The sequence below is a fragment of the Kogia breviceps genome, chromosome 6 (assembly GCF_026419965.1).
Source record: "Kogia breviceps isolate mKogBre1 chromosome 6, mKogBre1 haplotype 1, whole genome shotgun sequence".
NCBI lineage: Eukaryota > Metazoa > Chordata > Mammalia > Artiodactyla > Physeteridae > Kogia > Kogia breviceps.
The window spans coordinates 55,479,323-55,493,201 of NC_081315.1; the positions used below are offsets into that span (position 1 = coordinate 55,479,323).

A 13,879-nucleotide genomic window follows, 5' to 3' on the forward strand; every position below is an offset into this window, starting at 1 on the left:
GTTGACGGTTTCTACCAAACAGGCCTGGAAACTGTCCCTATCTCAGGCCAGAAATCATACTGGTCACACTCAGCAGCTCCTGTTGTGTAGTTGACATGGAAAAAGCTGGTTGCCTTACAAATCTCTGACCAGACGATCTGTTATCCACAGTTTACCAGGAGCCAGGTGGTTCTGGCCTTTGTTATGCTAATTAGTGGCTTACATATTTATAGAGAGGTGGAGATGGAGGACAAAGGCATTTCCTGTCCTGTTTGAGTTCAAGCAGGTACACTAGCATCTTCCTGTTCCCTGGAGAGAAGGCTAAATGAAGGCAACTTAGTCTTTGGTAGGTTAGCACCCTTTCATAGCATCACCTGTAGACTCCACAATCATCATTATGATAACAGCCCCTTATTGGAGCATGGATGTTTAGAGTTTACAAAGTAACTTTACAACAAGTGTCCTATTTTATTCTCACAACAGCTTGGTAAGATAGGTAATGGCATAAGTAGTAGCTACATTTTGTAGATGAGAGTTTTGAGTTTCAGAAGGTTCAGGTGACTTGTCCAATGTCACACAGGCAGTAAGGACAAGGCTAAGTGTTAAATCCAGGCAAACAGTTTGCCAATCAGGTAAAATTTTTACTATAACAAATACTGTTTATTAGGATCAGGTGGACTGGGTCTGATTACTTAAGAAGATAACCAGTGCTCCTACCAAAGAGCTAAGTCTGCAAGGTCACTCATATCTTCCCAATGGAATTTTATTTGCACTGTTCAAGAATTCTTTGAACTTTCATTTAGCTCTGAGAATTCCATGTGATTCCCTTCAACGTGTATTTGTGGAGTGCTTTACTATGTTCAAGTCTGGTACTTGTTTATATTAAACCATGACTTCTTAATATGTATCTATATTTCTATACCTATATCTATATCTCTATATCTGTACTGTTTCCATAAAAATGCAGTATTATTAAAAATAACCAATATGCACACATACACACACATTCTGATCAATTAAACTTAGATCTATAAATTACTTTTAAGGACCTCTTTTTGGCTTGATGAATGATTAGCTTTATGCTTGTAAAATATGCCATTTAAGCCCATAACTGAGTTCATACCACAGGAAACTAAATATCAATCTTGCTGTCCCACTTTTTTCTTCACAAAGTACATGGCCATTCCTGTTTCAGCAAAATGTGTTTTTTCAACATTTCCAAACTCACTAAGTAAATAAAACCCTGGGTTTAGTAAAACGGTCACATTAAACTATTACAGAAGATGGTTTTGCAATCTTAACCTCAAGATATATTGTTGCAACAATAGATAAACACTGATTATCTTTATTTTTCAGGAAGAGATGTTTCAAAGAGTGGTTCATGAAAGCCACGAGCATGTGAAAAATCAGTGTGATTTACGTGAGAAATTAGGAGATAGTGACTTCCATGACAGGTATGCTTCCAAGGTATTGTCCAGATTTGTGGTTGTTCATGAGTTTTTGTTGACTCCTGCTGCTGAGAGTTGCTAAGAATCTATATTCAACCTTAAAATCTCAGAGGCCAAGGAAAACCTCAGTTCAGAATTAACCTAGCTATCTTTGTCTTGATAAGACAGTTGTCCACATAACCTTGGGTGCTTTTACATTGCTTTTTAGGCCAGTTTCCAGATTCCAATCAATGCCCAGAGGTCAGGGAGCCAGCAGACCCTGACTGCCCTTCTGCAATCCCATAGGAGCCCTCTACCCTTCACCTGGACATTTAGTTTGGGGCTTTGCATGCAGTTTGGAGTCAAGGCTGCAACAGAGATCTAATCTAGGTTTTCTGTGTCAGTTTCAAGTCAGGTCAATATAGCAAATACAGTATTTTCACTATGAAGAGTAGAGATAAATAGGTACCTTAGTCAGAGGGAGCACATGTAACTTCATGTGCAGAGAGCCTGGTAAATCCCATTGTATTTCAAAGATTAAGATATCAAAAAAAAAAGGCCAATTTTCAGTTATCTTTAAGATCTTACTGTAATAGTCTATTAAGAAGCAGAGTATATATGTCAATCCCAATCTCCCAATTCATCACACATATATACACTATATGTATAAAATGGATAAATAATAAGAACCTGCTGTATAAAAAAATAAAATAAAATTCAAAAATTCAAAAAAAAAAAAATATATATATATATACAACTGAATGCAGAAAACCAGGTGGAGAGCACTACATGTTTGTGGATGTTATTTCAATAACAATCCAAACAGTTGTGTGTGTGTGTGTGTGTTGAAAAAAATGATCTTAAAATTGAAATGGATATAAAATAGGTAACTAATGAGAACCTGCTGTATAGCACAGGGAACTCTACTCAAAAAAAAAAAAAAAAAAATAGAAGCAGAGTATCAGGGAAAAGTTCAATTTGATACAGTCCCATAATATTGAGCTTAAATTAAATGTCCAGAATAATGAATCCAAAAAAATTATTCTTGTTTTAGAATATTTGGCTTATTATTATTATTATTTTTTTAACCGTTGTGTTTAATTGCTAACTTCTAGCTTAAGGATTAGACCGGTGGTTCTCAAACTTCAGAGTGCATCAAAATCACCTAGAAGACTTGTTAAACACAGCCCACCCCTAGAGTTTTTGATTCAGTTAATCTGGGATGGGGCATGAGAATTTGTATTTCTAACAAGTACCCAGGGGATGCTGCCAATCCAGGGGTCACACTTTAAGAAGCACTGGATTACGTTGACTATTTCATTGGATGCTATAGCTAAATTCTTCCCCTAACTCCATTATAGTATAAATGCAATAAATGATTCTGACATTCTGTTGTCCTCAAATTCAGTGCAGAGTCTTTCTCATTAAAATCTCTCTCCATATCCCTCAGTTCTGACTACCACTCTCCTAGTTCAGGCCATCACTTGAATTACTGGCATGGAATTTTCTTCCCTCACTTTGCCTCTTGCCCACCTCCAATCCATTCTTTATATAACAACCATAATTATCTTAAAAACAATGTAAATCTGATTCTATAGTTAAGCTTTCTTCCTCCTCCTCTCTCCAATTCCCAATCCCCCATAATTAAGAACAAAATCACACTCGGTGACTTTCTAAATGCTCCCTTCTTACTTTCACTCCCCTTCACCTGGCTCATTTTTAGTTATTGTCAGATCTCAGCTCACATGTCATTTCCTCTAGGAAGCCTACCTGATCTCCCTGGGATGGGATTAGATGTCGTTCTGTGTGCAACTATAGCATTCTCTATTCCTCTCATTACACTGAGTGTACTCCTCTATCTCCCCCACTAGGGGTGTGAGACCATGAGAGTAGGACATGTTTCCTGATCGTTGCTGTAGTTTCTATTCCTACACGTTGTAGACAACCAATACATGCTTTAGTGGCCTGTGCATATATTTATTTCAGAAGCTGTTTACTATGAGTCTGATTTTGCAGCCATCCAAATTAGCTATCACAGTATCCTCCATAGGTAGAAAGAAGATGGATCAGAATGGAGCAATGTGTGAGGTGGAAAGGGAATTCCAGGTATACTGAATAAGCCATTGAGCCACTGGGTCAAGAACTAAAAGGATAGACTTAAACCCAGTCTAATGACTTGCTCATCCCACATCAGAGACAATGTGAGATATGGAGGAAAACTTTGTAGAATTCTTCATTTTGGGCACATACCATTGCCAGGAATAAGAGGAAATTATTCTTTCAGGCTCATAGTCCTTTATACTAAGAAAGCCCCACAACTATCTGCTCAGGAGTTGGTTATATTCACGAAGAACATGGCAGCTGCTGCCACCAAATGTTGTCCACTGAATGATGAGCAACAGGTTGTTTGCATGGAGAACTCGGTAAGCACATCCTTGACTGCATGTTTGTCTGTTGTTAAAAGTTCTGAGCTCCAAGCCCCAACAATCAGTCTCATGTTGGCGGACACGTCTCTGAATTGTCAATGGAACCTAATAATTCTGTCCTTAAGAGAATTTATTTCTGGTCATTTCATGCCAGTTGTCTTTGATTAGCAGCAGGGATAAGACTATCGCTTTGCAAAAACTGGGGATGTCACGTTAACCAGACCTTTGCCTGGATCATATCCCAAGGTCTATTCCCTGGATTTTCAAGTCAACAAAAGCAATATTGCTGATTTTAGACTAACTCATACTCATCAAAAGTGTAGGAAAAAACCACCCAGTTTCCTCTTGTGTTTCTCCTTTACTCTCATACAATTACCATACTCACCACACTTCTGACACCAGAGTGTGGGTTTGTTTTTGTTTCCCCAGAGCAAGCACTGGGAATCCTACAATTTAACTCAATTCTAACACTATCTGCTTGGCAATAGCATCAGATCCTACCGGATGAGGGCTCAGTTCCACAAGACTGCCCCCACCTCACTTCAGATGCCAATCACAAGTCCAAGTTGTCACTTGTGCTTCTGACTGATTAGCTATAAATCAGAGGTTTCCATGACCCCCTCCTTGGGTTCAATTAATTTTCTAGAGCAGTTCACAGAACTCAGGAAAACACAGTTACCAGTTTATTGAAGGATATGAGAAAGATGCAGAAGAACAGCCAGATAAGAGATACATAGGGTGAGGCCTGGGAGGGTCCCAAGTGCAGGAGCTTCCTGTGGAGTTGGGGTGTCTCACCCTCTCAGTACATGGATGTGTTCACTCACCTGAAAGCTCACTGAACCCCACACTATTGGGATTTTATGGAGGCTTCCTCACATAGACATGACCAATTATTAACTGTATTTCCAGCCTCTTTGCCCTCTTTGGATCATGGGGGTGGGGCTAAAAATTCCAAGCTTCTAATCATGGCTTGGTCTTTCTGGAGACCAGCCCTCATCCAGGAGCCATCCAGGAGCTCACTCAGAGTCATCTCATTAGAACAAAAGCTGCTCCTAATGCCCTTATCACTTAGCAATTTATAAGCATACCGGGAGCTTTGTGTCTGGAAACAGGGTCAAAGACCAAATATTTATATTTTCTGTTATCTTACATCAAACTTACAAGTGTTACCTTCATTAGACAGAATACCAAGTATTCATTTACAGTGAGAAATGTCTTCCCAATGTCAAGAATAATTGGGTCTAATAACTAGGCTACACTTTTCCCTGAATCACATTACTTGGGAAGTTGAATTACGATATGGGTATTCATGCAAATGGAATCAGAGGAAGGGCAGGGATGGTCTTGAGGGATACTTATTCCACAGATATGAATTATTCCCTCCTAGCAATGGAGAACATCACTCCAGGACCTGGATGCTCATCTCTAGGTCTCTCTCAAGTGGTATATTTTAACGCTACTGAATTCTTGTTTGGTGACAGTTTTCTTTATCCTATATTCTTGGTAGAGCATCTCCTCTATACTAAGTTAGTCTTTTTTTCTGATAAAATATAGTTATTTTGGTTACAGATTTAAATTTTTTTATTATCCAGCTCTGTCTTCCTTTTATTTTATTATACATTTTTATTATCTAATCATGCCTTCCTTGGGGAACTCTTGATTTATATTCCTAAAACCTTGTTTTTAAGTGATCTCTTTGGTTACTTCAATAAATTCATAACTTAAATGTTGATGCTCACTAGTTTCAGTCACTTCATCCCCACATACATAAGTGACAGGGAATTTGTGTGGTCATTATACTCAGAGTGGAATACAGGCAGCCTTGCAGACAGCATCAGGATAAGTATCAGACACAGCCTGGGAGCAAGGCAAGGTGACTGTTCTAGAAGGAGACAAGAAAACAGAAGGAGACAACTGAAACAAGATCCAGGGATTCCTTTCACCATTCATTTGTTCACTTTTTCATTAATTCAACGAGTGTTTATAGGTGATTTATCATATACCAAGTTCTGTGGTAGTTACAGGTGTCCTGTTATAAAACACAGAAACACATTGGATTTGAGCTTTTTTAGAAGTGCAATCATCAGTCTTGCATCTGGGTCAAATTAGCAGTCATGTTGACCTGAGACTTGATTTTAATTTGATGGAGCATAAGAAACTCCTGCCTCAAATCAACACTGGTCTATAAACAGCACACTGGGGGGGAGTTGGGAGGTCGGGTCCGAGGGAACTCACCTTTGAGGGTGGCAGGAAGATGGAGGACAAGGCTGAGAGCCAGGCTTCACCTGACATGCTTGCTCTTTCCCAGAAAGTGAAATCCCAGCCAAATGAGCAGAGACTAGAATTTGAGAGTACTTTTCTATGGATAAAAAAAATAACATTAATGACCGCAAACCTTATGGCTCTTATTTTAATTCTTTTCTGGGGAAGGCAAAGCTAATTCTTGGAGCTTTATGCAGAAGACACGAGGCAGAGCCTATCAATGCTGGCGTGGGTCACTGCTGTGATGACTCGTATGCCTTCAGGAAGCCTTGCTTTGATGATCTGCAAGTAGATGGAACTTACATTTCTCCACATTTATCCTGTGACCAAGTCGTCAACCTTAATGAGGACTTGTGCAGAGCTCAGGAGGAGGAATTGCAAACCGAAAAGCAAAAGTAAGGATCTTTGTTTATATATATATATTCTGGTTACCCTGAATCAACACAATGCATCAAAAGCACTCCACCTCCTGGCAGTGGGGCAGTTCCCCTTTAGTGCCCACCCACTCCTCTTCCCACCCTCCTCTCGTGCCCCTGATCCTGTCCTCAGGAGAAAGCAGGTCCTGGTCCTCATAGCTCCTTCTCCCCCAAGATCATTAGAAATGGTTGGTAGCTTACTTCTAATTAATTTATTTACTCTAAAACTTGCTCTTGGAGAGTCTAAATATTATTAGTCCAACCATGTCGTCTTGCCAAGTGAGGCAAAGTTTTTGTTGCCTTGGGAATAAACACATTCCTGTGGTCAGCAAGTGCAAGGTTGTCACTTACTCTCTTTTATCACAGTACTTAACATTCACAAGCCAACTGACCCTTGAGGTCCTTTCTTCAGTTCCCAAAGTGAGCTGATCACAAACTAGACTGTAAAACTTGCCAGTAAGCATCCAAAAACCATTGTAACACTTAGTTTGCCATTCTTTCTTTAGCCCAGGCTGATGTGAGAAGATAATACTTTTTTTTTAGAGTTCAGGCTTTGCTTTCTTGTGAGGAAATTCTCTGGCATAGATAGGCACCCTTTATGTATGTCATCTCACCAAATCCTTACCGCAGATTTAGGAGGTAGATAATATTATTACCCCATTTTAATTGTGAGGCAACTGACGCTAAGAAGGCAAGAAGAAATGGTATGAGCTCATGCAACAGGTAAATAAGTTGTTTAACTGGAATTTGTACCCAAGCTACTTACTTAGCTCAAAGCACATATACTTAACTACCAACATGTAGCTGTTAGTGTGCCCTAATCAAGGGGATATAATGCTGGTGATAATTTTTAATACTTGAAACTCTTCATGTAAGGGCTAGATGATGAAAAGTGTGAAATATTAGGAAGCATCCATGTTCTAGTGAATTCATTGTGTTTTCTGTATGGAGAAAGCAATAACACAGAGAGAGCTGATGTAGAGATTTCTAGAATATTCTGGGAAGATAAATATTGGGAGTCAAGGGCTGGGCTGGACAAAGCTCTTCAATTTCCTGGGAAGTGGTAGGGGTTCTCTCCATGGCTTTCACCCCTATATAGTTCTGACTGATCATCATAGCATAAGTCCACATACACACAAAAAGAAAAAAAAAAGTGAAGGGGGTCCTGGAGGGGAAAGACAAAATTCAACAGGATTATAAAGAGAAGGCAGAAATGAGGTCATGGAATAAGACAGAGGAAATAAAGAGAATAGAAGTTCAAAGGAAAAGAATTTAAAATCCAATTAAGAAAAATACAGAGTTGAAATGTTAAGACTTAAGATAGTATATAAAGACTAGAATGTGTTTTAAATGAAAGGGTGAATAAATGTAATGAAAATAAAAGTAATATCATTGAAATGAAAAGCTGGAAACAACTTGATGGTGTTGAGGATTAAAAGTCGGATCTAATATTTTAAAAGGTAAATTAAAAAATTTAAAACTAAAGGAATGAGTAGAATTAGGGGAAATGTTTTAAAACAGCAGTTAGGTTGACAGGTAGAGAGATCTGGGGGGTGGGCTGGGTGGGTTCGAGGAAGTGGTTAGGAGAGATAAACCCACTGCAAACAGATCACAGGTATGTGGCTAGTCGTTGTAAGTGAGGGGGGCCTAGCTTTCAAATGGCACAGAGTCCCCAGTTATAGAAAAAGCAGCCTTCATATCTGGAGTGTCAAGGAAAGGTACCATGACATGCTGATACCTCTGCTCCAAATCTCATTCCCAGACCTGCATTCTCATAATGGGACCCTTTTTTCCCCTAACCTATCTCAGTACAGTGAAAGTGTTTCTCGTTTGTTTACTTATTTGAGTATAATTGCTTTACAGTGTTGTGTTAGTTTCTGCTGTACAATGAGGTGAATCAGCTGTATGTATACATATATCCCCTCCCTCTTGGACTTCCCTCCCTCCCCCCCCCCCCCCCCCCCCCCGCCCCATCTAGATCATCACAGAGCACAGAGCTGAGCTCCCTGTGCTTTAGGTAAGCGACTAACACCTGATTTGGAAGCTCAGCGGTCATGCAAGTGTTCCCTCTACTGGTGCCTCTGGGGACGTGCATCCTGAAACCAGCTGACCCAGCAGGACAGAAAAGAGAACAGAATAGTTGGGTGTGTCTGAGGCAGAGGGGAGAGAGGGGAGAGAAACTTTTGGAGCTGAGACTAGAGGCACTGGGAGGGGCCAAACCATGAAGACAATTGGAATCCCAGAGCTTGTGAGGAAAGAGAAGAAGGGTACATATGAAGGAGCCTTCCTACCTCCTCCTCTAGCTTTCTCTATTACTGTTAAATCTACAGCTCAGACCCTCAGGGAAATGATCAAACTGCTCATCAATTATTTGCTGAGTGAGTAAATGAATAAGTAGGTGAGAAGCAGTGACAATGTACCATTTATTGTGGGAGTCAGGGAGAAGGGAGACTGTGGTTGGAAGCAACCAATAATTTGAAAAGAAAGTTGCAAGTTGTGCTATTACTATAATTATTCATTATCATTGCCATAATTTGATGAAATAATTAATATAATTATTCATATTATCTTTGCCACTATTTATTAAGTGCCTTCAGTATGCCAGTTACTGTACTCAGCCCTTTAATATAGTATTATTTTTGGTCCTCACAAAAACCTTGCAATGTAGGTGTTCACATTCTCATTTTATAGAGTAGGGTCAGAGAGGTTAAGTGTCTTACCCATCCTCACACAGACTAGTGAGTGGAGGACCTAACTTGAGCCAAAGTAAGTTTGACTGAAAAGTTTGTGTACTTTTTATGACATTGGAAGGAAAAAGAAGTCCAGATTTTGCATGAACTCACCGTAAAACCAGTGCCCCTCCTATACCAGCTTTGGCCACTTGGGGTGCTGAATCCCCTAGGCCACACCATAGAAGCCCCAGTGGGTGCTGGGAAATGGGGTAGTCTCACTGTGTAGGTATTCATGATGGTTAGTTTCTGTAACATGGGACAGAAGCTGTCCTATGCTTTTATGGGTTGGGTAGTGAATTTCAGCATCATGAACAATATTGTTATCTGTGGGGGAATATATTCTGAGACAAAACCCACCAAAATTCCAATGGGAAGTAGCCTATATTTCTCCCTTTGAATAATTAAATTGTTAAAAACTGATAATTATTATTCAAAGATAGTATCAACTGTTTTGACCATATATCATGCATAACCATACAGACTTGAATGATACAGAGACACAAGCAAGCACAGTGTTTTCTTTCAAGTGGGATCAAGTTTAGGTCTAATTGGAGAATTGAATATATACATATCTCAACTATAATAAAACATAATTTTAAAAAAGATCAAATATGTACAGAACTGTTGGATAGAAAAAAGAATGCTTATACTATTCTATTTCTTTGTAAAATGTTGATTTACTTTATTATTAAAGTAATACACAGTCTTTGCAGAAAATTTAGAAAATACAGAAAAGAGAAGAAAAACATAATACTTTTATTCCAACACTGCAGAGATACCCATTATAAATATATGTATAGTGTAGGAATACATAATTCCATATCTGTACACAAGCACACACTCCCACAATTGCCCTCTGTCCATCAGTCTATGGTTTGAATACATAATAATGCAAGTTTTACACATTCTTGCTACTACCTGCTTATACAGAATTTCAGTTCCAGCAATTATCCTCAGAATCCTCAGGGGAGAGCTTATGAAACCCCCCTTGCCTCCCCCACTCCGCAGGAATTCTCCAGGCATTCCTGGCTCCTTGGCACCACTCCTGTGCCACTGGGAACAGTCATGCCCTCCAGGGACTGCTGTCTCCTGCTCAGCAGCAGACTGGATCCCTTTCAATTGATGACAAAGTTGCTTTATGTTTTGTTGTAAGGAAAAATTAATACCTCCCCCAAACCTCAGGATTGTACACGTTTAGCAGGTGTTGCGGCAGTGCTGCTTGTGTCTTAACGGTGTGCAGGACTTTAATGAAAGCACTCTTACAGCCCCCTTTCAAAGAGTTATCCCGATTCCATATAACTCAGAAATGAGAGTAATGGAGGCCCAGCTGGGGAACCACTGAATTACTCCCATCTTCCACTGACCAGACCTTTCTTAATGGGCGGAAGTCTGTGAGCCTGACTTCTTGTCTCAGGACGAGTTCTCGAAAGTAGTTGTCAATCCTCATGCCTTCTGGGAGGGAGGCTCACCTCACTGGCTTTTATATATGCCCAGATCTATATTATTCCCAAGGAGTTGAAACCAGTGTTACAAATGCAAAGTGGAGATGACATAGAGCCTTATTAAGGAGGTGACAGAGAGCATTATACGAGGTAACATTTATAAATTTTCAGCGCATTGTTTGAAACAGAACAAATATCAAGATACTCAAAAGATGTTGGCTGTTGTCATCATTTTTAATGTAGCTTTAAAAATGATAATGTATGCAGTTTTGTCACTGATTATTCTTCAAAACAGCATTGTAATGGCTTTTTAATATTCCAGTATATGGGTACAATAACGAACTTAACCAGTCCCTATTTCTGGGCATGAAAATTGTTTTCAGTTTCTAAGTATCATAAATTGTGACAATGAATATTTTTGTACATGTCTCTGGACCCTCTCTGATTTTTTTTCTAAATTCCCAGGTCTTAGGATTAGGGGCAAACATGGAGTTAATGAAAATCTCCTAGCTTCTCTTGACTGTGTCTTGGTGCTCAGAGGATGCAGTGATTACATGCTTCTCAAACCCACCTCATCACTGTAGTAGTTTCCGAAAAGAAAATTGGCTTGTGCTTCCTTATCTTCAGTCATGCTGCTGTTTTCAGCTCTGTCTATCCTCAAGGCTGGGGGTTGGGGGGAGGGTAGGAGAGGGTGGAGCTGAAATGGGAAGTTCAGAGGCATGTCCAGGGCGCTACCAAGTTAAGCTAAATATCTGATTGCTTAGATGGGGTCAGCACGCTACGGCCGGCCAGGGCTGTTTCTGTCGGTCCTGCGGGCACCGCCTGAACAAGCTAAGCCTGGGAGCTGCAGGGTGCTGCATCTGCTTCGCCTCTGTTCCCGGGCTTCGCGCCTGACTTCCCCGCCTGGGACCGAGCTCGCTCTGCCCAGTGCCTGCGCTGGTGCCACGTGCATGGTGGGGACTTCACTGTTGACGACTGCCGGGCAGCAGAGGGGTGGGTGGCATCTCAGTCCAGGAGTCAACTGACTCAGAGAGTCACCTTGCCTTGGGCCAGCTGCCCGCGCTGAGAGCGGGGTGCGGGGAGAAGAAAAGGGCGTGTCACTGGGGCACAGAGTGAGACAAGTGGTGCGCACCCCCTTCCCCACGGCTGGTCCCTCTTCGCCATCATTTCCAGCTGATGGCAACTGGCACAAACTGTGCCCGCCAGCCACTTGGGGCAGCCCACCCCAACCCTGGGGTGGTCCAGGAGTTCTCTGTCTTGTGATATAAGTACTTATATAATATCCTCAATTTTGCCTCTTGGCTAAAAAAGGCTAAAATATTTGCCGGACCCTTGGGTTAGTGTCATAGAAATAGCTACTTAAAGCTTTGCGATACTTCCTTTTATACCTATTCAAGTACAAATAAGGCCACTAGGTATTATCAACGTGAATTTGAAAATGAAGAGTAAGTGAAGGTTTTTGGGTAAGCAATAAAATGTGGATTAATGTACATTTCCCCTACCCTTCATGTTTATTTTCTTTGTAGTTAAATCTCTCTTGATCAGTAAAGAAAAAAAAAAGGCAACATTGGAAGATTTGGGATACTATTTTATTAAATAGAGAGACAGAAACCAGGTTATAATTTTAAATATTCGAAGTGGTTGAAACACCGATGTTTATATAGTTGTGGGGAAACTCATTCTGTGAGGGAAATCTGAGATGATTGTCAAACTACTGAAGTTTCAAATTAGAGTATTGGTTTTATTATTAATAACATAGAAGGGGGCCTCAACTTCCAGGTGTGTTATACTTGTAATAGTTATTGGGAAGTTAGTTTAGAATAAATGTTGTTCATAACAAAATATTATAGGAAAAGGTAATTTATTTTATAACCTATTTACCACCCAATGTAATAAAAATAGAAAATAATTTTTACCCTAGTAATAATTACATAAAGGTAATTAAATTTAATATAATAGTTATATTGATGAGATGTGCTTGAAGAAAAATATGTTGCATAAAAGATGGAGATGGATACTGTGAAAACTATGAGGACATCAGGGCATTTTCAGGGCCTGTAAACTTAAGAGTGAGAGCTATGCAAAGGCATGGGTGGTGTGCAGCTTTAAATAAGTAAGGCAGGTTTGCAAGCTGGCCTTTTAGCACTCAGGGAGTGCTTGTATTTTTGCCACTCATTTCTTATTCAGACTCCTCAGCAACCTTGTGAAGCAGGAACCATATGCAGCAGAGACGCAGTTCCAATCAGTTATTGTGGATTTTGCTCATCTGGTGGAGATGTGCTGTCAAACAGAGAAAAGTGAAATGTGTCTCCAAGAAGAGGTATCTCTGTTTCCTTGTCTATTCTCATAGCACTCTTAGGGTAAAGTTAAAAAAAAAAATCCTTTCTCCATGCCAATCATGAATGGATTAGGAGAAAATCACAGTTTAAGTGGATTGCTGTAATTGACTATATTTGGGTTTAAGATATGTTAATATTTATGTTCATTTGAGGGAACCAGGCATGTTAGACATGAATAAAGATAAATACAAAGTCATGACACCAGATGAACTGAGATGTTTAGGACTAAGGGTGGGAGGAAGAATGATTAGTTGAAGACTTTCTCGTTATAGAGGAATGGTGTCCTTGGAACTATAGAGAAATATTAAAGAAATAACAGTTTAAAGACCTGTCTGGGAAAACTGTAGCTTCATTCTAGAAATTTCTGGGGGCATAATCAGGAAGAGTCACCAAATGTAGTTTGGGGCTTAACTAGGAAACCGGCTTAGGTGAAAAGGATTGCATTTTCTCAGTGGCAGGTCATTAGAACAGGGGGTTGAAGAATAGAAAGAGAAAAGAACAGTGACCAGAAAAAAGTGTCTCTTTGTGCATACACACCCAACTGAGTACCAGGAGACTGTTTTGTGTAACTAATCTAATTGCATACAGTTAACAAGCAAATGACTTTTCATAAGATGGTAACGTTGTATGACTTAAATTTCTAAGAATATCATGGCAATCCTACCATCCCTGTGTGGCATAGAAAATTCATGTAAATTCATGGAGGGGACCTGGGATGGACCGTTCTCCTGGGGACATGACTTGAGAAGCAGAAACTAGGATATAGTAGGTAATAGTATCCGAGTAGAAGAATGCAAGCGTGTGGTTCAAAAAATAAAATATAATATAGCAGACTTTACAGTCAAAACAGGCTGGG

General features: G+C 39.9%; 1 protein-coding gene across 1 annotated transcript in view; it reads left to right on the plus strand.

Annotated features, from left to right (window-relative positions):
- LOC131758158 (alpha-fetoprotein-like) overlaps nucleotides 1–13,879 on the plus strand; it is a 38,016-nt gene that overhangs the window by 18,171 nt on the left and 5,966 nt on the right. Inside the window, exons 10-13 of the mRNA XM_059066111.1 lie at nucleotides 1,336–1,433; nucleotides 3,691–3,829; nucleotides 6,263–6,489; nucleotides 12,872–13,004. Coding sequence (XP_058922094.1) covers nucleotides 1,336–1,433; nucleotides 3,691–3,829; nucleotides 6,263–6,489; nucleotides 12,872–13,004 — 597 coding nt within the window. The remainder of the gene's footprint in view (nucleotides 1–1,335; nucleotides 1,434–3,690; nucleotides 3,830–6,262; nucleotides 6,490–12,871; nucleotides 13,005–13,879) is intronic.